Here is a 25715-nt window from a genome sequence, read left to right as displayed (position 1 = left end):
CCCTCCCATTCTCAGGATCAATTAACTCCTGCTCCTGACCCAGTACTAACTGAAGTACCAACTGAAGTAATACCTGAAGAAGCTTTACTTCTCTCCCCTCTACCGTCCTCAGACGATCTTTCGAAATTCCAGGATCTCTTTAAAAGGGTTGCCAGCGAGCTTACAATCAATCTAGAGGAAGTACCGGACCAACAGCATGAGTTAACGGACATCCTGCAATCCTCTTCTTCATCCAGACTGGCATTACCAATCAATGCAGCCCTTCTGGAACCTGCTAAATCCATCTGGCAGGCTCCAGCCACAAGCCAACCTACCTGCAAACAAGCGGACCGTAAATACTTCATTCCTTCTAAGGGCTCTGAATTCCTTTTCTCACATCCTGCGCCAAACTCACTGGTAGTGGACGCAGCCAATCAAAGGAAAAAACAGTTTTTTCTGCCATACTCTAGCCAGCAAGGAAGGCAAACGCTTAGACCTGCTGGGTCGCAAGGTGTATGCCTCTTCAACATTACAATTTTGAATTGCCAATTATACCGCAATTCTGGCAAAGTACAACCATAGAAACTATAACAAGTTCATGGACTTTATTGAACACACTCGAGACTACAAGAAACAACAGTTTACAACTTTAGTTTCCAAGGGCCAAATCATATCACGCACGGCTTTCCAAGCAGCTCTGGATTCAGCCAATACCGCAGCAAGATCCACCGCTACAGCGGTGGTCATGCCCCGAGGTTCATGGCTCTCCTCTTCCCTCTTTCCTCGCGAGGTTCAGAGCACTATAGAGGATATCCCTTTTGATGGTGATAAACTCTTTGCTTCCACCACTAATGAGGTGCTCCACTCAATGAAGGACTCAAGGGCAACTCTTCGGTCCTTAGGCGTCCAAACCCCGACAAACAGAAGGCGACAGTACAGATATCAACCTTACCACCGTCCATGCTACCCCTCATATACTCAGCACTTCCCAAGATCTCAGGATCAACAACAACACCACCAACGCCAGAGATCCAGATACCAGCGGCGTCGCCCCAATTTTTCCGGGATGCCCCAACTTCACTAATAAACAGATTTGAACCTTTGGTCGAGGGTCTCGTAAACACCCATCGTCCCAACTTCAACATATGCACTGCCTACAACTATCTTTGGACACCGCCTACAGCAATTTTGCACCAATGGCAGAATATTACCGAACAAGTGGGCTTCTAGAGGTCATCACAAACTGGGTATTCTTCTTCGAGTGCTTGCTCATATCCATTCAAGTAGGTTGTGCGCGGCCGCGTGCACGTTCGTCGGAAAAATTTTCCCCAGTTAGCAACACCCGGCGGGTCGGCAGGCGCCCCACCTGGCGTGGCGCCCTTGCGGCCCACATATATACCCCTGCCGACCCGTCCGCTCCTCAGTTCCTTCTTACCGCTCGTGTCGGTCATTGGAACAGTGGAGTGCGGCTTGCTGTCCTCCACTTCCCTAGCGTTTCACCTGTTTTTTCTCATCTCTAGTTCACAGTTACTTCTGTAGTTAGTGTTAATTCATAGTTGTTAGTTCTAGTAGTTAGATTAGTTTTTGTATATAGTTGAGGGCTGAGGTTTAATCCTCCTCACCCCTCCTGGGATCGGGCTCATGCCTGGCTCTCCCGGCTTCAAGCAGTGCTCGGCCTGCCGTCGGCCGATGCCAACGGGAGACCCCCATGATCGCTGCTTAAAGTGCTTGGGGGAATCCCATCTGACTGACAAGTGCCGGATCTGTAAATCGTTTAAGCCCCGGACAAAAAAGGAGCGGGACTCGCGCTTAAAGCAGCTCCTTACGGAAGCGGCGCTGACCCCTGCAGCTCCGGCACCGAGCACATCCGCACCGGGCAGAAGCTCTTCATCAGCACCGGAGACGACCGGTACCGCCAGAACACCGCGTCACCAGTCTCCGGCGCAGAAGCCAGCCCGGCACCGCTCCCTTTCGCCGAAGGCGAAGAAGTTGAAGGCTCCTGTGGCTGCGACTACAGCACCGCAGTCTGAGCATGGGAAACCGTGCCGGCCGGCACCGTCATCTGCCACGGCACCGGTTCTCCCAGCACCGTCGACTATGGCCACGCAAGAGCCATCGAGTCCGGTGCAGGACAGCTCCCCGGCGGATGCCCTGGTCGAGCTTACCGTTCCCACTACACCAGAGACCTTTGCGTCGGCGAGGGAGCTTATAGCCTTCACTGAGCCTTCCCTGCCTCAACCCCCGGCACCGCCGGTGCGGGTCCTCTCGTCGGCAGGGAAGCCAGCAATGCTTAGGCCAGTGTCCCTCGGAGCAGAGGACAAACACCGATCGAGATCACGGCACCGCTCCCGCTCACACCGCCGATCTCCCTCGCGACGCCGCTCGCAGTCCCGGCACCGATCCTACTCTCGGCGCTGGTCGTACTCGCGGCACCGGTCCAGATCACCGGACCGCTACTTAACCCGACAGTCTACCTCCTGGCACCGCCTTCAACGGAGCCCTTCTTACCGTCGCTACTCAAGATCCCAGTCGACCTCCCGGCACCATGCTGGTCGCAGGTCCCGGTCCCGGTCGACCGCCCGGCACCGTGCTGGTCGCAGGTCCCGGTCTCGGCACCGGTATGACTCCCAGCACCGTTCGCCAAGACAACCCGATGCCCGGTACCGGGCTCATGAACTATCCGCTCCACCCTGGCCGTCGGGACATCCCTCGGGCTCGTCTCGCCCGGACAGCGCCCTCTATGGGGATGTGGCGGAAAACCAAGGTCTGGAGCAGCCACAGCAGTGGTCCTTCTGGACGCCTTGGGCCTACCATCAAGCCCAAGGCGATCCCATCCCACCGGTCCAGTATGCATCTGCCACCCGTCGAGTGCAGGAGGCCACTGTCAGTCGCCCACCGCAAGATGACGACAGGTCAACTGCGACCCGGGACCCTGAGGCCGCCCCAGAAATGGCCCCCCCTACAGAGCAAGAACCTCAGGAGGAGCCTGTGGTTCCCGGACTCTCCTCCTCCTCCTCACCGGACGAGGCGGTAGTGGGCACTTCAACATTGGGCCCGCCCCCCATCGACCTCCGAGCCCACCAGGACCTGCTCCGCCGAGTTGCGTTGAGCATCAACCTCCAGGCGGAGGAGGTTCCAGAAGTTGAGGATCCTGTTGTGGACATTCTCTCGTCTGATGCCGACGAGAGTAGCCCTGCCCTTCATCCGCTCGATCCAAGCGAAGGCGGATTCTATTTGGCAGTCTCCGGCGTCCATCCCTCCGACGCCAGAGGCGTGGAGAGGAAGTACATGGTACCCTCTAAAGGGTATGAACTACCTGTACACCCATCCTCCTCCATGCTCTCTGGTCGTACAATCCGTCAACGAAAGGGAGCGTCATGGCCAGCCAGCCCCCGCCCAAAATCGTGGGAGGCTAACGTATGGACCTGCTGGGCCGCAAAGTATATTCCGCAAGGGGTCTACAGTTGCGTGTGGCGGTACCAGCAAGCACTGCTCAGCAGGTACAATTTTAACACCTGGCAGTCCATTGACAAATTTACTGAACTGGTCCCGGTAGACTCCCGCCCTGAGTTCAGAGCCTCCTGGAAGAAGGGAAAAAGATCTCCAGAACCTCCTTACAGGCCGCCCTCGATTGCCGCAGACTCGGCGGCTAGAACCATCGCATCGGGAGTCACCATGAGACGGATTTCGTGGTTGCAAGTCTCCGGCTTACCTCCGAACTGCAACATACGATCCAAGACCTCCCGTTTGAGGGCAGGGCCTCTTCTCAGAGAAGACGGACCCAAGGCTACAAAGCCTTAAAGACGATCGCATCATAATGCACTCCCTGGGCATGCACACACCGCAAACCCAGCAGAGGTCCTTTCGGCCACAACCTCAGCACCCCTATCCCCCACCAACGCCGCGCCAGGACTTTAACAGACGGCGCGGCTGAGTGAACAGAAGACGTCAACACTGGTTCCCAAGGGAGGCAAAAACAATGGTTCCGCCAAACCACCGGCGGGACCGAAAAACAAAACTTTTGAAGGTGCGCTCGGAGCAGAGCACCAGTCCTTCCCCGGACTCCTTTTCTTTTTTTTCCAACCGCCTTTCTCCTTTCCTCTCCGGTGTGGACCCGAATAACTTCAGATCGTTGGGTTCTGCGCACGGGGGTTCGGCTACCACCTACAGTTTATTTCGCCTCCTCCTCCCACCCACCCTCCCCCATCCTCTTCAGGACCCCTCTCTCACGGAGCATCTCCTTTACCAGGAGGTCCTCACGCTTCTCGAAATGGAGCAATAGAGCAGGTACCTCAAGACCTCAGAGGGAGAGGTTTTTACTCCCACTATTTTTTAATCCCCAAGTTGAAAGGAGGTCTCCGACCCATCCTGGACCTCCGCGGACTCAAACGACTTCGTAAAGAAGTTAAGATTCCGCATGGTGTCCTTGGGGTCTATCATCCTGTCCCTGATCCGGGAGACTGGTTCGCTGCTCTCGACATGAAGGATGCGTACTTTCATGTTTCTATCTACCACCACACAGAAGCTTTCTCCGCTTTATGTGGTGCGGGACCGCCATATTCCAATTCACGTCCTCCCCTTACGGTCCCTTTCATCTGCCCACAGGGTATTCACGAAATGTTAATGCAGTAGTGGCTGCTTTCCTTCGTCGAACAAGGCATATGTGACTTTACCTTACCTGAGACGACTGGCTTGTCTTTGTGGAGTCTTCGGAGGCTCAGGAATCGCCGCGCCATATCATAGCGATCAGGGAACTATTCGATATGCTGGGTCTATTAATCAATTCGACAAGTCCATCCCTCGTACCATCTCAGAGGATAGAGTTCACATAGGGGCTTGTCTTGACCAACGCTCGCGACCAGCCTCTACTTCCACCCAGCCGGTTCCGGGCTATAGTCTCTGTGATAGAGAGCCTGCCTCGCCTTTCCCACGACCTGGCCCGCGTCTGTCTCAAGCTGCTCGTCACATGGCGGCCTGCACACCTTGTCACTAAGAACGCCAAGCTCCGTCTTCGCCCCTTCAATTTGGTTGGCCTCCGTTTACCACCCACGGAGGGACAGCATGGACGTGGTCGTCACACTCTCACAGACGGTATTGCAATCTCTCCGCTGGTGGCAAGAACCCCTCCCTGGTGTGTGCGGGCATTGCCGTTCGCACCCCAGGGAATCCGTCCATATCCGTAACCAACGGCATGCTTCCTCTCTGGATGGGGAGCTCCCATGGTCACATTGGACACAAGGCCTCTGGTCCTCTCAGGAGCTGTTCGCTCCATATAAACGTTCGGGAGCTACGAGTGGTACGCCTCGCCTTCAGGCTTTGATTCCTCACCTGCAAGGCAACCCAGTTTGCGTCTTGTGCTCACGGACAACACCCACCGCATGATGCACATAATAAACAAAGCAGCGGGAGGGACCCGTTTCATCTCCCTCTGTGTCAAGAGCACGATCAGGCTATGGAGTTTTGTATAGGCCCACTCCGTGGATCTGCTTGCCTCCTTCCTTCCCAGGAGTGCAAAACGAGTTAGCCGACATCTCAGCAGGTCCTTTCTAGCCCACGAGTGGTCCCTCCGCCCGGCATAGCCCATTCTCTCTTCCGGAGGTGGGGTTTTCCCCCAGATCGACCTCTTCGCCTCACGCAGCGAACCAGGAAGTGCCAGCAGGTTCTGGCTCCTTTCGATAGTCTCGCCCCGGGTTCGATCTCGACGCGCTTCCTCCTGTCTGTCGACCCTCCTCCGTATATGCCTTCCCACCATTTCCACTGGTGCACAAAGTCCTGGTGAATCTGCGCAGGGACAAGGCGTCGAAGTAATCTCATCGCCCAGCGTGGCCCTCGGCCAGCAACTGGTACACCACGCTGCAAGACCTATCGATAGCCGATCCCAATTCTCCTGCGGCCCACTCCAGGACTTTGATATCCCAGACGCACGGCAGGCTTCTCCATCCCAACCTCCAGATCTCCTCCACCTGACGGCGTGGTTCCTGGTTGGTTGAGTGGCTCGAGAACTGCGCTGCTGCTACCTCCAGTGCAGAGGTACTACCTGGGAAGCAGGAAGACCTGCAACCAGGGCTACTTACATGGCAAAGTAGGAGAGGTTCTCCTGCTGGTGATCAGAACACAATCTCAAGTAAACACCTAACACAGGTCTCTCTCGACATTCCATGTCGATTTTCGGACTCACTTATGGCACCTCCAGAACAACAGGGCCTCGCGCTTTCTTCCCTGCGAGTTGCCACCTAGCTGCCATTTCCGAAGCATTTCCACCCAGGGCGAAGGGCCTTCCACTGTCTTCTTCACCTCTCCCGTCTCACTGGCTTCCTACAAGGGGCCATAGGATGCGATCTCCTTCATCCCAGGGTCGCCCCGCCCCGCCCCCTCTTGGGACCTCTAATCGTGGTTACTACTCCAGGCTTAATGGCCCATACACCTGACTGAACTGTGAGCATACCAATTGGCTACTGCTCTGCATCTCCTTGTATCTCTCGTTGGTCAGGTACGGCGTTCCTTGTGGCGATATTGACAGATCGGCCAGGCGAGATCTCGAGAGCTCTCGAGCTCATTGGTTGTGCACCCATCTTACACGAGATTGCCAACAGGGACAAAAGTTCAAGCTGCAACCCGCATCCTGCCTTCCTTCCCAGCGTGGTCTCCTCCTTTCCATCTTAACCAGGAGACATATTTCCTCCCGGTATATTTATCCCATAAACCTCCATGCATTCACGTAGAAGAAGCAAGAGCTATCACCTCGGCTCGATATCGTTCGTAACTTAGCGCGGCTGGGCGTTCTACATCGGATAGCACCAGACACGCTTTCGCAAGACGTTCCCACTTTTTGTTGCCGTGGCAGACAGGATGAAAGGATCGGCCGGTCTCATCTCAAACAACTTTCGGTCCTGGGTTACGGGCACTCGCACTCAGTGATCTTGCCTACGCACTTGGGCCCACACCTCTCTGGGCCGAGGTGACTGCACATGTCACAAGAAGCTCACGCCTCGTCTAAACTGCCTATTCTCGCTCAGTGTCACCAATACACGACATATGCGTCGTCAGACTACGTTCGTCCCTCAGTACACACCTTCTCTGCCCGTTACGCCTTGGATACCAGCAGTCCAGGGACGACTGCACGCTTCTTTTGGTTAGGCTGTTTTGCAATTCGGCCAGTGTCGCAAACTCCGACCCACCGCCTAAGTTAAGGCTTGGGATTAAGCCTACTTGGATGGGATAATGAGCAAGCACTCGTAAGAAGAAAGAGACGGTTACTCCCTTTGGTAACTGTTTATCTTGACGATGTGTTGCTCCCTTATCCAGCTTCCCCACCGACGCCCCTCCATTTCCCACCTGTCAGAGTAGCCCGCCAGAAGGAACTGAGGAGCGGACGAAGTCGGCAGTCCGGTATACGTGGTCCGCAGGGCGCCACGCCAGGGGGGCACCTGCCGACCCGCCGGGTGTTGCTAGGGGAAATTCTACCAACGTGCACGCGGCGCGCGCACACCTACTTGGAATGGATATGAGCAACACATCTCGAAGAACAACAGTTACAAAGGTGAGTAACCGTCTTTTCTATCCCCTTCCTCTCCTTACCTCCCACCCACTCACCCTCCCAGTCTGTCTGCAAGGACACCTCTCATGAGCTACACCTCCAACAAGAAGTACAACATCTCCTTCACCTGGGGGCTATCGAACTTGTGCCCAAATGCCACAAGGGGAGAGGGTTCTACTCCCATTTCCAATACAGAGTTCTACCATTCGGCCTTTCCACTGCCCCTTGAGTTTTCTCCAAGCTCCTAGCGGTAGTCACTGCCTATGTCAGGAAAAAAGGAGTCATAATATTCCCTTACCATGACGATTGCCTCCTGACGGCCTTCACGTTCGACGAGGCCCTCCACTTCACACAACTTACCATCGATTGCTTCCAATCGCTGGGCCTGCAAATAAACAAAAGCAAATCCACATTAAGTCCTACCCAGCATCTGGAGTTTATAGGAGCGAACCTCGACTCCACAACCGGACTGGCATCTCTCCCACCCGACTGATTCAATACCATAAAACTGCTGGCTACGAGACTTCGCAACAGCCTCCGGGTGACCGCCTGAGACTGCCTTCAACTACTAGGGCACATGGCCTCGTGCACCTTCGTGGTCCAGAACGCACGTCTCTACATGAGGTGCTTCCAGGCTTGGCTGGCCACGGGTTACAAACCAAACGTGCACTCACTAAACAAACACCTGGCCATACCCTACCAAGTCAAAGACTCTCTCATAGGGTGGACAGTCTCCTACAACCTCTACTCTGGAGTCCCCTTCCTCCAGACCTCCCCAACTCTGATAATGGCGACCGATGCATCCCTCACGGGCTGGGGGGCCCACATCTCTCACCAAACAGTCCATGGGCTATGGTCTCATTCCAAGACCTACCTGCACATAAATGTTCTAGAACTTCGAGCTATACGGAATGCCTGCTGCCACTTCCTTCCACTAATCAAGAATCAGCATGTACGCATAATGACAGACAACATTGCCTGCGTGTTCTACGTAAACAGACAAGGAGGGGCTCGACAGGCCAAGGTGGAGGCTATCCAAAAGTGGCCTGTCCCAAAGTCAAACAAACAGGTCCAATCCTTCTTAGGCTTGGCCAGGTATTACAGGCGATTTGTACCACACTACAGCCAAATCGCTGCCCCACTGATTTGACAAACCATTCCTAGTAACCACCGATGCATCTGAGCGTGGTGTAGGAGCAGTTCTCATGCAGGAAGGACCGGATCACACTTCCATCCTGTAGTGTTTCCTCAGCAAGAAACTGTCTGAGAGGGAAAAGCCACTGGTCAGTCAGTGAAAAGAATGCTACGCCATTGTGTATGCCCTGGAAAGCTAACCCATACGTTGGGGACGGCGGTTCCAGCTACAAACTGACCATGCTGCCGCTAAAGTGGCTTCATACAGCCAAAGGGAAACAACAAGAAACTTCTCGTTGGAGTTTTAGCTCTCCAAGATTTTGATTTTGAAATTCAACACATTTCAGGAGCTTCTAACAAAGTAGCTGATGCACATCTCTCCGTGAGAGTTTCCCAGCTAAGGTATGTTCCTTTACCTGTAAAGGGTAACAAGAGAACAAAACCTGACCAGAGACCCAATCAGGACAAAGATTTTTCAAAGCCTGAGGAGGGAGTTTGGCTTCTGTGTCTTTGTCTAGTTGGTGCTCTCTCAGCTATAGAGGGTCTATTTCCAGTCCTCTAATCTCTGTTTCCCAGTGTGAGTACAAAGGTAGCAAAAAGTATAGTCTTTAAATTGTTTGCTGTATTTGCATCTGTGTATCTGGCTGGATCTTTATGTCGTATTTGGCTATAAGTACTGTTTAAATTGTATGTGTGTTTGGGTAGGCTGTATTTCCCTTTTCTATTGTTATTCATTTTCTAAGTTGAAAGCCCTGTATTACATCCTGGTACAAAGAACTGTATTCTTTCTTTCTTTCTCTTGTTTAATTAAAAGTTGCTTTTTAAACCATGTGATTTTTTTTTCTAGTTGACCAAAACAGAAATTGTGGAAAGGAAAGACAGGGAGGAAAGCTGCTCTCTGTGTTAACTCTCACTAGCTGCTCCAAGGGGGGAATGAAGATAAAGGAGAAGAGAGAGATAGATCTTTTGTTCCTTGTCTTTGGGGTTGTCTCTTTGTGGAAGAGAGGAGACAATGGCTTCTTGGTTATGTGATGTAAAGAGTTGCATCCAGTAACTCTCAGATTTCGTAGCCCAGAGCAGGAAATCTGGGTGAGAGAAAGGTAGGGGAATTGTTATGTCCTTGTTGTGAGACTCAGAGTCCCTGAGTCTTGGTCCCCCAGGAGGTTGTGGGGACACCAGAGGATGCCAAAACCTGGAATTTTGGCTGTGGCACGAGAATTCAATCTCTAAGCTGATATTAAGCCTAGAGGGGTTCATGCTAGCTTCTCAGTGTTATGAACTCTAAGGTTCAGATCTGAGTAGGAGAAGCTAATGATAGCTCGTTCCCACTCTCTGTGTCAGAATGGCCATAAAACGCTGGAATGGTCCTTTGTGAACACATCGCATTCAAGCTGCTTATTCTCCAGGGGTATGAACACACTGGCGATGAGTTAAGCAGACGTTCCCTTCGGAGATCATGGAATGGAGATAGGACGAGGAATCATCTACAACATATTTCACACTGGGTTCACCCAACCATAGATCTCTTTGCACCGCGGAAAACACAAATGCCCTCAATTTTTTGCTCCAGGCGGTGGGACGGCAAAACAGCTCCCTCGGAGACTCATCATATCCCATTGCACCGGAATTAGTCTATGATTTCCCCCAATACCAGTTGCTCAAACAGGGTCTCATAAAGATACGAACGATCTGCCGGGGTGATCTTGATGCACCTTCAGGCCGAGACCAACCGTGGTTCCCTTTCCTCACCAGAAGTCAATTTGAACCACCGATCTCCCTGCCTCCCATCGCCGGAAACCTTTTATACAAGCACACAGCTGGCTGCTTCACCCAATCTCTCCATGCTTCATCTCAAGCTGGTATCTGCATGTTCTCCAACGAGAACTGACTGTTCCGACCAAGTTCAGAGGTACCTTACACAGGAAACACATCCCCGTACCACCTATCTCCGAAAGTTGGAAACGATTCACAAAATGGGTGTTCAAACTAAACAACTGTCTCCTACCTTGTGCACTCTTCCCTGGCATACTCTACTAGTCTATTGACATTAAGCAATCCGGCCTTTCCTTCAGCTCCATCAGAGTCCACTTAGCTGCCATTCACAACCTTTCATGGTACAGTTGACAATACTCAGTCCTTGCTCATCCCATCACAAAGTTTTCTGAAGGATTCAATCCTTATATCCAGACGATAAGGCCACTTGACCCCTTCCATGGAATCTTACCTAGTATTGTCCTGTTAACTCATCACCCTTGAGCCCCTAGCCACCTGCCTCCCTCGTTGCACTCTTGATGAAAAATCAGCCTTTTTGGTGGTGATTACTTTCGCCAGATGGGCAAAGCAGGATAGCACACCATAGCACGATCCACCGTATACGCTCGTTCTTCAATGGACAAAAGTACTCTACGCCTACACCCAAAATTCCTTCCAAAAGTTCACGCTTTCATTTCTACATCAATGACCAATACATCTACCAACTTTCTTCCCGAATCAATCAAACTCCTTCGAAGCCACAGTGCACACTTGAGTGTGCACAGGGCCCCCCCATATCCTTCTATTGGACAAACAACCCTTCAGAAACTCTCCTAGACTCTTTTGTCCATCGCGGACGCTTTCAAGAGGCATGCCTATCTTATCCCAGAGACTTCGAACGGATCTCCAATTGTCAATGGACTCTGGCTATCAGATAAAAAACGTTACACCTCCAGCTTTGATCAGAACACATTTCCACTAGCTCTTATTCTACCTCTGTTGCTTCTTAGTTAAATACCATTGACTGACGTCTGTAGACAAAGCCACTTTGGCCTCGATCACAATTTGTCAAACACTATGCCCTTACTCAGGGCCCTCTCTCTACACTCGATTAGGCAGGGCAGTATATATCTACTGCATTCCTGCCAGATTCGAGAAGTTCCTATCCCTTGGATACCTTGCTTCGAAGTCGCCAGATTGAGCACCCCAGGGACATCCCAAAGAAGAGAGGAGTTACTCACCTTGTGCAGAACAGACTTTCTTTCAAATTATAGTTCCCTGGGTGCTCCACTACCCACCCTGCGCCCCTCTACTTGGAGTTTGGTAGCCTAGCCTCCGTTGTAGAGAAGGAACTGAGGGAACCGGCCGCGCATGCTCACTAGAGGCATACTCAGAGCGGGGGCCAGGCTCTGAGCATGCGTGGCCGGTAGAAATACTGCTGCAGAAATCTCTGATCAAAGGCGCAGGGGCGCACCGACACCTAGAGTGGAGCACCCACAGGGACACTCATGTTGAAGAAGGTCAGTTACTGCACAAGGTGAGCAACCTCCTCATTCTGCCAATCAGATTCCAGTACTGGACTGGATTCTGGTTCTTCCTGCTCTGTTGGAGTTCAGCTTCTATTCTGGCAACTGTTAGGCAGTCCCTGAGTGGCAGGTTGAAACTTACTAACTCCTAAGCACCTAAACGATCAGGGATTGAGACCTGTAGTCTCTGACATCACCCTGTCCCCAAGAGGTGCCCTCAGGATGATGTGGGACTGGGCTTTTCAGGGTGATTCCAATGGCATGCTTCAACAAGGGGTGGGCAGGGGCTGTACATTTTCCACAGGTTCCCACATGCACTCCTCAGGACTATAGCCATCCCTGTCAACAAGATACTAGAGCCTGCCACAGTTACATTTATAGCCCAGGATTTTGTGGATCACATATTCCTCGTTGCCCCGGACTCTAACACAGAGAGCAACATACCAGTCGTGAACATTTCAACGTCATCTCCTTAGCTTGGGGGCAGGCTGCCTTGCTTCTACAGTGCTTGGGAAACCATAACTACGGACAGATGTGTCCTAAGCTTTTTGGGATTACACCATACAATTTCTGTGCATTCCCCTACCCATTCCACTACCCTCTCTCTTTTCAGGGACTTCTCTCATGAGCCATTATTTCTTCAACAGGTCCTGACTTTGTGTGCTCTGGGAGCTTTAGAGGAGGTTCTCTTCTTCACTAGGAAAGGGAATCTACTCTTGGTATTTCCTGATTCCCAAGTCCAAGGGGAGGGTGAAACCTATCCTCATTCTTTGCAATCTTAACAAATGCATCAAGTATATGAGAGTCTGCATGGTTATTCTGTCTACTATTCTTCCCACATTGACTCACAATGACTAGTGTGTTGCTTTCAATCTTCCCTGTGGGGATCTTCCCAGGCCACAGAAATGCCTGAGATTCTTTGTTGCCAGTCAACACTATCAGTACATAGTTCTCTCCTTTGGCCTATCAGCTCCATGTTTTTTTTTTTACCAAAAGCATGATGATGGTAATGGCTTTTCTCAGAAATAGGGAAATTCGTGTCTTCCCATACCAAGATGATTGGCTAATGAGAGGCAGATCAGAGGAATGAGTCTTTGGTCTTGTCCAGTTCACACTGAACATCTTTCATCAATCTGGATTGATTCTGAACAAAGCAAAGTTGACATTGACACCAACTCAAAAATTTGAGTTCATAGGTCCCTACTAGATTCTACAAATTTGCATGCCAGACAATTCCGGACAATTCTGTGCCTTTGCCTGGATCTCCAATCTCATCCTTCAACAATGGTCTGTGTATGCCTGAAGTTACTGGGACATATGGCTGCATGCACCTATGTGATTCAGCATGTAAGATTGTGGCTTTGTCTGTTAAATCATGGTTGAAGTTGGTCTATCGCCTGAGCTGCCAGTCATTGAACAAGCTTTCCCGAGTTCCTCCAGAAAATCTGGTCTCTCTACAATGGAGGACAGAACAGAAAAATGTATACAAGGGTGTTGCCTTTGCCTGCCCTCCTCTGTCCAGAACTGTAGTCACTTATACCTGCACAATAGATTGGGGAGCAAATCTAGGAACATTAAAGGTTCAGGGTTTGAGGTCAGAGCAGGAAGTATCATGTCATATCAGTGCCCTGGAGCTTCGAGACATTTACAATGTGTCTTGTGGCTTCTGGAATAAGATCAGAGGAGCAGTGGCTCACATACTCACAAACAGGGTTAGGGTTGCAGTTGCGATGACTGGGAGAACCTCATGGTGATTTGCTTGCCTGGTGTGAAGGTTGAGGATCTGTCAAGACATCTGGATAGACTTATGTGTAGCGCTGGGGAGGAGCTGGTGGTTATGGTACATGTAAATACCAATGACATAGGGAAGGATAGGAGAGAGGTCCAAATTTATGCTGCTAGGTAAGAGACTGAAGTCCAGGACTTCTATGGTAGCATTCTCTGAAATGCTTCCAGTTCTATGCGCAGGGCCAGTTAGACAGGCAGAACTTCAGGGTCTCAATGCATGGATGAGATGATGGTGTAGGGAGGAGGGGTTTAGATTTACTAGGAACTGGGAAAACTTTTGGGAAAGGAGGAACCTATACAGGAAGGATGAGCTCCACCTAAACCACAATGGAACCAAATTGCTGGTACTTGAAATTAAAAAGGTCATAGAGTAGTTTTTAAACTAATGCCTGGGGGGAAGCTGACAAAGTGTGGAGGAGCATGTGGTTCAGACAGAAACATCTCTTAGGAGATGATTAATGGAGATTCTCTATGTTCTAAGAAGGAGGAGAGAATGAAAGATGATAAAATACAGGTGGGATCTGATGAGAAACAGTCAAATGGGAAAGAGGTCCATTCAATTACATCATATAATGGCAGACAGCTAAAAAGTGACCAGTTTTTAAAGTACTTATATACAAATGCTAGAAGTCTATATAATAAGATGAGTGAACTAGAAAGTCTTGTATTAACTGTGGATATTGATATAATAGGCATCACAGAAACTTGGTGGAATGAGGATAGACAATAAGACACCGTAATACTAGGGTACAAAATATATCAGAAGGACAGAACAAGTTGTGCTGGTGGGGGAACTGCACTACATGTGAAAGAAACATAGAATCAAATGAAGTAAAAATCTTAAATGAACCAAGCTGTACCATGGAATCTCTAGGGATAGTAATTCCATGCTTTAATAACAGTATGGATATATTACCGACCACCTGACCAGGATGGTGATAGTGACCGTGAAATGCTCAGGGAGATTACAGAGGCTATAAAAATAAAAAAACTTTGATAATAGTTGAAGATTTCAACTATCCCCATATTGACGGGGTACATGTCGCCTCAGGATGAGATGCAGAGATAAAGTTTCTTGACGCCTTAAATGACTGCTTCTTGGAGCAACTAGTCCTGGAACCCACAAGAGGAGAGGCAATTCTTGATTTAGTCCTAAGTGGAGCACAGAATCTGGTCCAAGAGGTGAATATAGCTGGACTGCTCAGTAATAATGACCATAATATAATTAATTTTAACATCCCTGTGGCTGGGGAAACACCACAGCAGCCCAGTACAGTAGCATTCAATTTCAGAAAGGGGGACTACACAAAAATGAAGAAGTTAGTGAGACAGAGGGAACCCCAAGGCCTTTAAATCCCCCCCGCAGCTCTGGTGGCCGGGCTGTGGCCGAGATTTAAAGGGCCTGGAGCGCCCGCCACTGTGGGGAGCCCCACACCCTTTAAATCCCCCCCACAGCTCCAGCAGCCAGGCTGGGGCTGGGATTTAAAGGGCTTGTAGCTCCCTGCAGCAGCAGAGCCCCGGGCCCTTTAAGTCAACCCAGAGCCCCGGGGGCTCCCAGCCACCTCTGCAGCTGGGAGCCCCGGGGTGATTTAAAGTCCCTGGGGCTCCCAGCCACAGCCTGTGCCCCAGGGCCTTTAAATCTTGAGAGGCCCTGCCTTTTCCGGTTGAGGCCATGCCTCTTCCGGGTGAGGCCACATACCCCTTCAGGACTCCAGCCATACCGATAAGTCCTGTAAGTTACTTTCACCACTGTATATACCCCAAATTAAAAAACATAGTAAGAGAACCAAAAAGTGCAACTGAGGTTAAACAAAGTAAAAGAAGCAGTGAAAGACAAAAAGGCATCCTTTAAAAAGCGGAAGTTAAATCCTATTGAGGAAAATAGAAAGAAGCATAAACTTTGACAAATGAAGTGTAAAAATATAATTAGGAAGGCCAAAAAAGAATTTGAAGAACAACTAGCCAAAAACTCAAAAAGTACTAGCAATTTTTTTTAAAACATATCAGAAGCAGGAAGCCTACTGAACAACCAGTGCGGCTACTGGATGATCAAGATGCTAAAGGACCATGCAAAGACAATAAGGCCATTGTGGAGAAACTAAATGAATTTTTTGCATTGGTCTTCAAGGCTGAGGATGTGAAGGAGATTCCTAAACCTGAGCCATTCTTTTTAGATGACAAACCTGAGGACCCATCCCAGATTGAGGTATCATTGGAGGAGGTTTTGGAACAAATTGATAAACCAAACAGTAATAAGTCACCAGTACCAGATGGTATTCACCCATGAGTTCTGAAGGAACTCAAATGTGAAATTGCAGAACTAATAACTGTAGTTTGTAACCTATCATTTAAATCAGCTTCTGTACCGAATGACTGGAGGATAGCTAATGTGACGTCAATTTTTAAAAAGGGCTGTAGAGGTGATCCTGGCATTTACAGACCGGTAAGCCTGACTTCAGTACCAGGCAAACTGGTTGAAACTATAGTAAAGAACAAAATTGTCAGACACATAGATGAACATAATTTGTTGGGGAAAGGTCAACATGATTTTTATAAAGTGAAATCATGCCTCACCAATGTACTAGAATTTTTTGACAGGGGTGTGGGGGGATCAACAAACATGTGGACAAAGGGGATCCAGTGAATATAGTGTACTTAGATTTTCAGAAAGCCTTTGACAAGGTCCCTCGCCAAAGGCTCTTAAGCAAAGTATGATGACATGGGATAACAGGGAAGGGCCTCTCATGGATTGGTAACTGGTTAAAAGATAGGAAACAAACGGTAGGGATACATGGTCAGACTTTAGAATGGAGAGACGTAAATAGTGGTGTCCCGCAGGTGTCTGTACTGGGACCAGTCCTATTCAGCATATTCATCAATGATTTGGAGAAAGGGGTAAACAGTGAGATGATACAAAACTACTCAAGGTAGTTAAGTACCAAGCGGACTGCGAAGAGCTGCAAAAGGATCTTACAAAACTGGGTGACTGGGCAACAAAAATGACAGATGAAATTCAGTGTTGATCAATGCAAAGTAATGCACATTGGAAAACATAATCCCAGCTATACATATAAAATGATGGGGTCTAAATGAGCTGTTACCACTCAAGAAAGAGATTTTGGAGTCATTATGAATAGTTCTCTGAAACCATCCATTCAGCATGCAGCGGCAGTCAAAAAAGTGAACAGAATGTTGGGAATCATTAGGAAAGGTATAAATAAGACAGAAAATATCATATTGCCTCTATATAAATCCCTAGTAAGCCCACATTTTGAATACTGTGTGCAGATGTGATCTCCCCATCTCAAAAAAGATATATTGGAATTAGAAAAGGTTCAGAAAAGGGCAACAAAAATTATTAGGGGTATGGAACAGCTGCCATATGAGGAGAGATTAATAAGACTTGGACTTTTCAGCTTGGAAAAGAGACAACTAAGGGGGCATATGATAGAGGTCTATAAAATCACAACTGATGTGGAGAAAGTAAATAAGGAAGTGTTATTTATTCCTTCTCATAACACAAGAACTAAGGGTCACTAATGAAATTAATAGGCAGTAGATTTAAAACAAAAAAAAAAGAAAATATTTTTTCATACAACACACAATCAACCCCGTGGAACTCCTTGCCAGAGGATCTTGTGAAGGCCAAGACTATAACAGGGTTCAAAAAAGAACTAGATAAATTCATGGAAGATAGGTCCATCAATGGCTATTAGCCATCAATGGCTGTTTTGCCAGAGGCTGGGAATGGGCAACAGGGGATGGATCACTTGATGGTTACCTATTCTGTTCATTTCCTCTGAGGCATCTGGCATTGGCCACTGTCGGAAGACAGGATACTGGGCTAGATGGACCTTTGGTCTAATCAGTATGGCCGTTCTTATGCAGCAATACCACTGCAATGTATACAAGCAGGGAGGAGCCTGCTCCCACCAGCTTTGTTAGGAAGCAAAGTTTTGGCACTTCTGCATTAAGGAGGACATCATCCCCATGCCGGACTCTCAAAATCTGTTGGCCAGCCATCTCCCCAGGACATTCTCCAACAATCATGAGTAAGGTTAGCATTATGTCATGGAGGTCATGGATTCCATTACTTCCATAGACCTCTGTGACATTTTCCCCTTCAGCCCCAGGGCAGTGGGACGGGAGCTATCATCTGACGAAGGCCCTGGAGCTCCAAGCTGCAGTGAGCTGCGGAGGGATCCAAGGTGATGAGAGGATCCCACAGCAACGAGCTGTTGGCTATGGAGCTCTCAGCTGCCATGGGGGGTGGGAGGACACTGCAGTTCCCAGCTGCTTGTTCCAGAGCTCTGAGCATGGGTAGTGGGGGGACCTCGAATGATGGGTGGTCCCTGGAGCTTCCTGCTGCCGTGGGTGGCAAGAGGCCCCAGCAGCCCTGGTGGGCTGAGCCATGGCAGGCTGTGGAGGGATCCCAAGTGGTGAGGGGACCCCATAGCTCCAAGCCGCCGGCCGTGGAGCTCTCAGCTACCATGGGGATAGGAGTACACTGCAGTTCCCAGCTGCTGGCTCCAGAGCTCTGAGCTTGGGTAGCGGGGGGACCCTAGATGATGGAAGGCCCCTGGAGCTTCATGCCACCATGGGTGGCAGGGAGCCCCAGCAACTCTCAGTTGTCATGTGCAGTGGGGCACGCCGCAGCTCTGAGCCACTGGCCCCGCAGCCCTGAGCCACCACTGGCAGTCAGGAGACCCTGGAGCTGTCAGACACAGTGACGGTGAATGCTGGACTTTCCCTCCTTCTCTCCTGCAGCAGGGCCTGGGCTCTCATCTCCCCATCAGCTCCATTTTGTCAGTTATTTTCAGTAAAAGTCGGGGACAGGTCACAGGCTTCCATGAATTTTTGTTTATTGCCTGTGACCTGTCCCTGACTTTTGCCAAAAATAACGGTGACAAAATCTTAACCTTAATCACGAGCGGTCTCTAAAGAACAGTGTGATGAGGTTCATTTTCAGGATTGAGGCATCCCATTGGTAAACCTATTTTCAAGAAAGGACAACAAGAAGTGCTGTCAATTTTATTGCCAAGTGGGACTCAGTTCAGGCTCTCTGACTGATGCCTTCCATTTGAACTGGGGAACAGAGCTGATGTATGCCTTTCCCCCATCCCTTTAATCTCTCAAGTTATCCTCAAACTAAAGTTGGACTATGCCAAATTAGTACTTATTATGCCAGCTTGGCCAAGACAGTGTTGGTTCTCTGACCTTCTCAATCTGTCTGTTTGACCTCCCATATTGCTTCCTCTCTTTCCCAACCTGGTGAGTCAGCCCCATGGTCAAGCTGGTCAACTGTTACTGAGCAGTCTACAGCTCATGGTATGGATAGGACAAGGCTAGATGAGGAGGAAAGGCAATGCTCAGAAGCATTTCAGAGGAACCTCCTTAATAGTAGAAAACCATCTACTAGGTCTGTTTATTTGGCTAAGTGGAAACATTTTTTGGTTTGGTCAATGTCTGAGGGCATTCAACCCATGTCAACTCATATTCAGGACATTTTGGACTACCTGTTATGTTTGAAGTCCTCGGGTCTGGCTCTTAGCTCTTTGAGGGTTCACTTGGCAGCAATCTCAGCATTTTGTCCTCTGATCCAAGGAACACTGATTTTTTTCAAAATTCATGATAGTGAGATTTCTGAAAGGTATTGTCTGCCTGTTTCCACCTGTGAAGGAAATGGTCCCATTGTGGTACTTTAGCACTGTGCTGGTCACCCTCATGGGTTCTCCATATGAGCAGACAGTAATCTGCACATTGTCTTTCAGTTCCCAAAAATACAGCCTTTCTTGTGACTATAACATCTGCAAGAACAGTCAGTAAATTACAAGTCTTAATGACAGAACTTCAAATAGTCATTTCTTCAAAGACAAAGTGTCCTCACATCCACATTGAAAGTTTTTGTTCAAGGTGGTTCCACAGTTTAGCATTACCCAGGTTATTTACTTGCCTGTAGTCTTTTCTAAGGCAGCTTTTGCCAACAAAACAGTGGAGGTGTACACACTACAAAGCTACTTTTGGCAGCAAAACTCTGCTGTTTAGCTGACAAAATGAAACCGCCTCAACAGGAGGCATAGAGCTTTTTGTGGCAAAGTTAAAACAACAAATCATCAGTGTAGACGCTGCCGTTCATTACATTGCCATAATTGGCCTCCCCCAGTATCCCACAATGGCCTCTGTGACCTCTCTGTTCACTGCTTTGAACTCAGCTGACCTGCATCTCGCTATGCAGGCATGCACCCCTCCCCTTTCAAAGCTCTGGGAAGCTTTGACATTCCTCAGCCTGGAGAGCTCACAAAGCTGCTGGGGACACTACTGGTTTTTGAGGAGGCTGTGGGAGAACTCGGAGGGAATCACGGAACCATTAATGTGGAATCGGCAGGCAGAGTAGGCGGCTGCTGTGGGGTGGGGAGCGGGGAGAGACTGCTGTGCTGCACAGAGCCAGGGGCTGATATGTGTGGGGGTGCCCCTCTCCCCTGACTCAGGATTAGTTGCTAAGGCTGCTGTCTGAACTTGAAGAGACAGCATGCCAACACACGCACTTTCCCCCAACACACACACTGTCTGTCTGTCTCTCACACACACACACACACACAACCTGTCACACACACTTCCTCCTTCCCCTGCACAAACACTTTAGTTGAAAAGCAGCTGACAATCTAATGGGATGCCCATGGAAAAATGTGATTAAGAAACTCACATCATGTGACACTGTACCTGCTCCATGAGGCATTGCAAATCCTTCCCAAAGCATCCTGCGGCCAGTTGTACACAGGGTTAACTACCCACAGTGCACTGCTCCCTGTGTCGATGCAAGAGCTGCTAATGTGGATGCATTATGCTGACAGAAGGAGCATACTGTGACATGCAACAGCGGTTTAATTAAAGCAGCATAAGTTTGTTGACAAAACCGTAGCGTAGTTAAGGCCTAAGACACTCAAACACGGATGAGCAGCATCTCCATGCATTAGATATGAGATAGACTGCCAAGCACCATCTGGAAAGAACTAAACCATTTTATTCATCACCTTCACTTAGTCTTTTATGTGGATTGGATGAAAGGTCAATTGGTCTTCACATATATGATTTCCATGTGGATAACTTCCTGTATTACCATGGTTTATGGAGTAGTTCTGACTATGCCTCCATGGGCATTATGGGCTCATTCAACAAGAGCCCAAGCAATATTAATCACATTTCTCAGCAATGTTTCAATATTGAACATTTGCAGGGCTGCTACGTGATCTTCCATGAATGCTTTTACCAAATATTATGCTAATACAATGGCATCTAGGTCAGATGCAAACTTTGGGAAGGCAGATCTGCAGTCATTGTTTAAGTAGACCCCAAGCCCCACTGTCTACTGCATCTGATTGTAAGTCACCTGCATGAAATACATATCCACAACCACTTGAAGAAGAAAAGGTGGTTATGTACTTGTATTGTAAATGTTCTTCAAGATGTGGGTGTGGATGTATATTCCATGACCCCCGTCCCTCCATCCCCCGTGCATTGGCATCTCCAGCTTTGGATTCTGGTGCGAAGGAACTGAGAGGGGATGGGGCCATGCCAACCTTATATAGACATTGGAGGGGCTATGAGGGTCAGAGGGCACTAGCATCATCCCAACTAAGCAAAGTTCTACAGCTTTGGTGCACTAGGCATACAGATGCCTGAATGGAATACACGTCTGCACCCCCATCTTGAAGAACAACAGTTACAATACAGGTAAGTAACCATCTTTTTCCTGCTCATCCTGTGATACTTTAATACTTCTGAACAACAGGGACACTAAATGCCTGTTTTGTCTGGGAGAAAGCCACATCCTAGATAGTGAGGTATGCCAATCTCAAGTTGCTGCTGTTGGAGTGTTCTCTTAAAGATACCTTGAAGTCAGAGAGCTGCGAGTTACGCAAGGGACATTCCTTTCAAAAGTCCCATTCTGCCAGTGTGACTGGACTGTACCCCTAGAACCCAAGCTTCTACATAACTCCTCACCTGAGGGGCATTGATCCACCCAGGTCCCCATTGATCAACCTGTAACTTCTACTGACCATGGTAGGAAGGAGTACTGTTTCAAGACTGGTTCTCAATGCTGATTTTCAATGCTCAGTCCTCTGAGACTGACTCTCAATCCTGGTATTGACAAAAAAGACAGAAGAGCTACTATAAAGGTTCTACTACAGTTCCATCCTTGAAACCTGACCATTAGCAGAGATCGTGCTCTGGCTTTGACACCAACATCAGGCTAGAGATTTGGCACCAACTACATACTGATCATCATTGCCACAGATTCCAGTCTTTGACTGCCCTTCCTTGACACACATGTCCTCAGCACAAATGTCCTTGGCACTGGTAGGTTCCATGCCATTACCTACCACATCAATACCCTTTGTACAAACCTTTATGGCACTGACTGCCTTCATAATATGCGGGAACTTTACCATTACTCCAGAGACAGAGTCTCCACTACATAACCCGGCAATAGCAGTAATTCTTAATCCATCAGTACCAGAATTTAAGGTACCTAAATTGAAAATCTCCATCCACTAAGCTTCATTGATGTCCCCTCCATCCAGGTCTCTTTGCCAACAGATGACACTTGATAAAACAGCTACACCTTCTGAAGAAAATTACTTTTCCTCACTGTGATGGGATGGCTGCCCCACACTGGCAGAGAAGGGGTTAAAAGGAGCCCTAAGGAGACTGCGCCAGAGCAGCCTATTAGAAAGGGGCTGAGAGGAGCAGCCAATCATGGCCACACAGGCTCATAAAAGAAGGGCTGCAGGGCAGATTAGAATTCAGTAGCTGACTGGAGCTTGAGGGGAGCAGAACAGGCTCCCAGCAGGAAGAAGGAGTGCCAGCACTTTGGACAGAGCGGTGCTGCAAGCTAGACAGACTTCCTGGCTGGCTGCTAGGGTCTGCAAGCTGAGGCCCTGAGGTATGGGCAGAAGAAGGTGTGGGAGCTGCATCGGAAGCAGTCCTGGGAAAATGGATTGCAGTTGCCACTGAAGGAGTGGCTGGACAGAGGTTGCAGGTCCCCTGGAAGGGGGAAACACAGAATGTGGCACAGCTGGAGGGCAGTGTCACTGAAGACGATGCTGCAGTCCTGGGAGTGGCGCAGGTCATAGAACAAAAGCGATGGCAGCCAGGCACCACCAGAGGAGAACACCCTAGCGAGCAGAGTTAAATCCCATGACAGCCAGCAGGAGGGGCCAGAGTGGTGAATCTCACCCCATTACACTCACCATCAAACCAGAATATGGAGCCATCCCCTAGGGTTTTCTCTTGGTCACCTAACTTTGACCCAGAATGGGACTCTGAAAGAAAAAGCAGCCTACACAGTAAAACAGAGACCAAGTGTGGGCCAAATTCCATGGCCTCACATTCCTTAATCATATAATATTCAAACCTGGCCCTACTGGCTATCTTAGAATCATCGTCATTTTCTATCCTCGTACCCCAGCTCTCCTTCCCCTGTCAGACTTCTAAGGCATTAAGAGCTACTCCATCTGCAGAGCTGCAAGGCCTAGATCCTGATGAGGTTCAAAAGGAAGATGACCAGGAAGGAGATGAATTGAACCCCCTGGTTCCTGTGGTGATGTCATCGTGATGGGTAAGTGATAAATAATAATGAAGAGGACAAGTCTGATTTAGAACAATTTGGATCACTTGGTAAACTGGGTGCAAGCAAACAATATGCATTTTAGTGTGGCTAAATATAAATGTATACATTTGGGAACAAGGAAGGTAGGTCACGCTTACAGGATGGGGAACTCTATCCTGGGAAGCAGTGACTCTGACAAAGATTTGGGGTTCATGTTCATTCAGCTAAACATGAGCTCCCAGTGTGACACTGTTGGCAATAGAGCTAATCTAATCCCGGAATGCATAAACAGGGGAATCTTGAGTAGGAGTAGTGAGGTTACTTTATCTCTGTATTGGGCACTTGTGCAACCACTGCTGAAATACAGTATCCAGTTCTTGTGCCCACAGTTCAAGTAGGTTGATAAATTGGAGAGGGTTCAGAGAAGAGCTATGAGAATGATTAAAGGATTAGAAAACATGCCTTATAGTGATATATCCAAGGAGCTGAACCTATTTAGTTTAACAAAGAGAAGGTTAAGGGGTGACTTGATTACAGTCTATAAGTATCCGTAACCCTTCTGCCCCTCTGAGTTGGCAGCAACAAGGGCCGGGTTCAGTATCCAGGGGTTCCGTTTCAATAACACAATGCAAAACCGGCTCAAGCCCCCACCCAGTGACCTGGGACAATTACATACCACCACCACCCCCCCCGGGTGCCTCTAGGAGGCAATACTTCCCCACTCGCAAGCACGGAGTCTAAGTGTAGCAAAATCCTTTTAATAAAGGAGGGAAACAATGCGGCATCATGTTGGAGAAACACCACAAACAGGGTTATAACACAAACCATAAGCAAAAAACCCACCTCCAAGAACATTTGGCAATATCCTTTCCTCCTTAGGGTCTTAAGTCCAATCACCCCAAAGTCCAACAACCCGAAAGTCTCTGGTCAGTGCCACCCCAGAGTTCAAAAGTTAATCTGCAGAGTTTTACCCCCCAAGCCTGGGTGGAAATGGGGGAGGGGGCACACACAGGGTGTTAAGGGGCACCTTACATGGGGCAGGGCCAACTGCTCTGCCTCTCCGTGGAGTTCTGCTGCAGCCTTCACCATGACCAGCTCCACTCCACCACTGTGCCGCTCCTTCAGCTGACCCGTGAGCCGCTGCAGCCATCCCCGCAAACCGCTCCACTCACTGTTCCGTGGGCTGCTCCAACATGTTGCACAAACTGCTCCGGTCTGCCAGCCGCTTAGCGATAGATCTTCAGGCTCCCCCACTAATTAACACAGCACTCAGTGATCTCAGCTCAGTAAGCTTAGCTCTTTTAGTGATTTCAGCTTGTAGTAGAGGAGCCCTGGTGCTGGTGCACCATTGGCCCAACGTGAATTCAGCTCAGCAGCCTCTAGATGGACTCTTAATGGAATAAAAATTAGCTCTGCTCTTCAACAGTGGAGAGAGGAGAATGTGCAATTGGTGTTCCAGGCCCCCAAAAGGGGCCCATACCATCAGGTACACACACCAGTCCCCAACCTCTCTCCTCTCACTGGGTTTTGGCACCCATGTCCGTTGTCTAGCAAGTGCTACTTAATTGATATTGAGACATCTCTGTCATAAAGCAGTCTCATAGTTCCTCATTCACATAATCAGAGTGACAACACTTTATTTCTCCTTCGCAATAACAAAGAAATTGGGGATCCCAGAGCTGTCAAAATAACCATCCCAGGCTGCTGTGGCCTATGCAAGGTGGGGTGGGTGTGCCAATGCAAATACCTGAAATTCCTTTCCACACTCCCCATAATTCGCCACCAGATGTCAGGGTAGAGCTCATCCTGATTCTGCTTACATCTCTGTATGGGGAACAACTAGTTAAAAATGGGCTCTTCAGTCAAGCAGAGGAAGGCATAACACAACCCAATAACTGTAAATTGAAGCTAGACAAATTCAGACTGGAAATAAGGCATAATTTTTTAAGTGAGTAATTAACCAATGGAATAATTTACCATGGGTCGTGGTAGATTCTCCATCACTAATAACTTTTAAATCTAGATTGGATGTTTTTCTAAAAGTTATGCTTTAGGAATTATTTTTGGTGAAGGTCTATGGTATATGGGAGTCACACTAGATGATCGATGGTCTCTTCTATGAATCTTTATTTTATGAGACCTGTGGAGAACTAGGAAACAGCTGTACTATTTTTTATAAATATCACATACCTGTCAGAGTATCTGTGTGATATTAGATAAAATCGAGTTGTTAAAGAAACCAGGCAGAAAAGGTAAAACAATGGCCCAGATAAGGAGCCTCCTCTCAAACACAATAGCTACGCTTATAGCCATGAAGAGGGATTGCTCAGATCCCAATCTGAAAACAAGGCTATGTCATGTCAAGGCTGAGAAGAGAGAGAAGCAAATA

General features: G+C 48.8%; 1 protein-coding gene across 1 annotated transcript in view; it reads left to right on the top strand.

Moving 5' to 3' along the window:
- Window positions 1-2009, top strand: part of LOC116835872 (uncharacterized) — a 38397-nt gene extending 36388 nt beyond the window's left edge. The window contains exon 7 of the mRNA XM_032799100.1: window positions 1759-2009. Within this exon, the coding sequence (XP_032654991.1) occupies window positions 1759-2009 (251 nt within the window). The remainder of the gene's footprint in view (window positions 1-1758) is intronic.
- Window positions 2010-25715: the final 23706 nt, after the last annotated feature.

Source organism: Chelonoidis abingdonii, chromosome 2 (genome assembly GCF_003597395.2).
Source record: "Chelonoidis abingdonii isolate Lonesome George chromosome 2, CheloAbing_2.0, whole genome shotgun sequence".
Lineage (NCBI taxonomy): Eukaryota > Metazoa > Chordata > Testudines > Testudinidae > Chelonoidis > Chelonoidis abingdonii.
The sequence above is the reverse complement of the archived record's forward strand: the minus strand, read 5'-3'. Positions and strand labels throughout refer to the sequence as shown.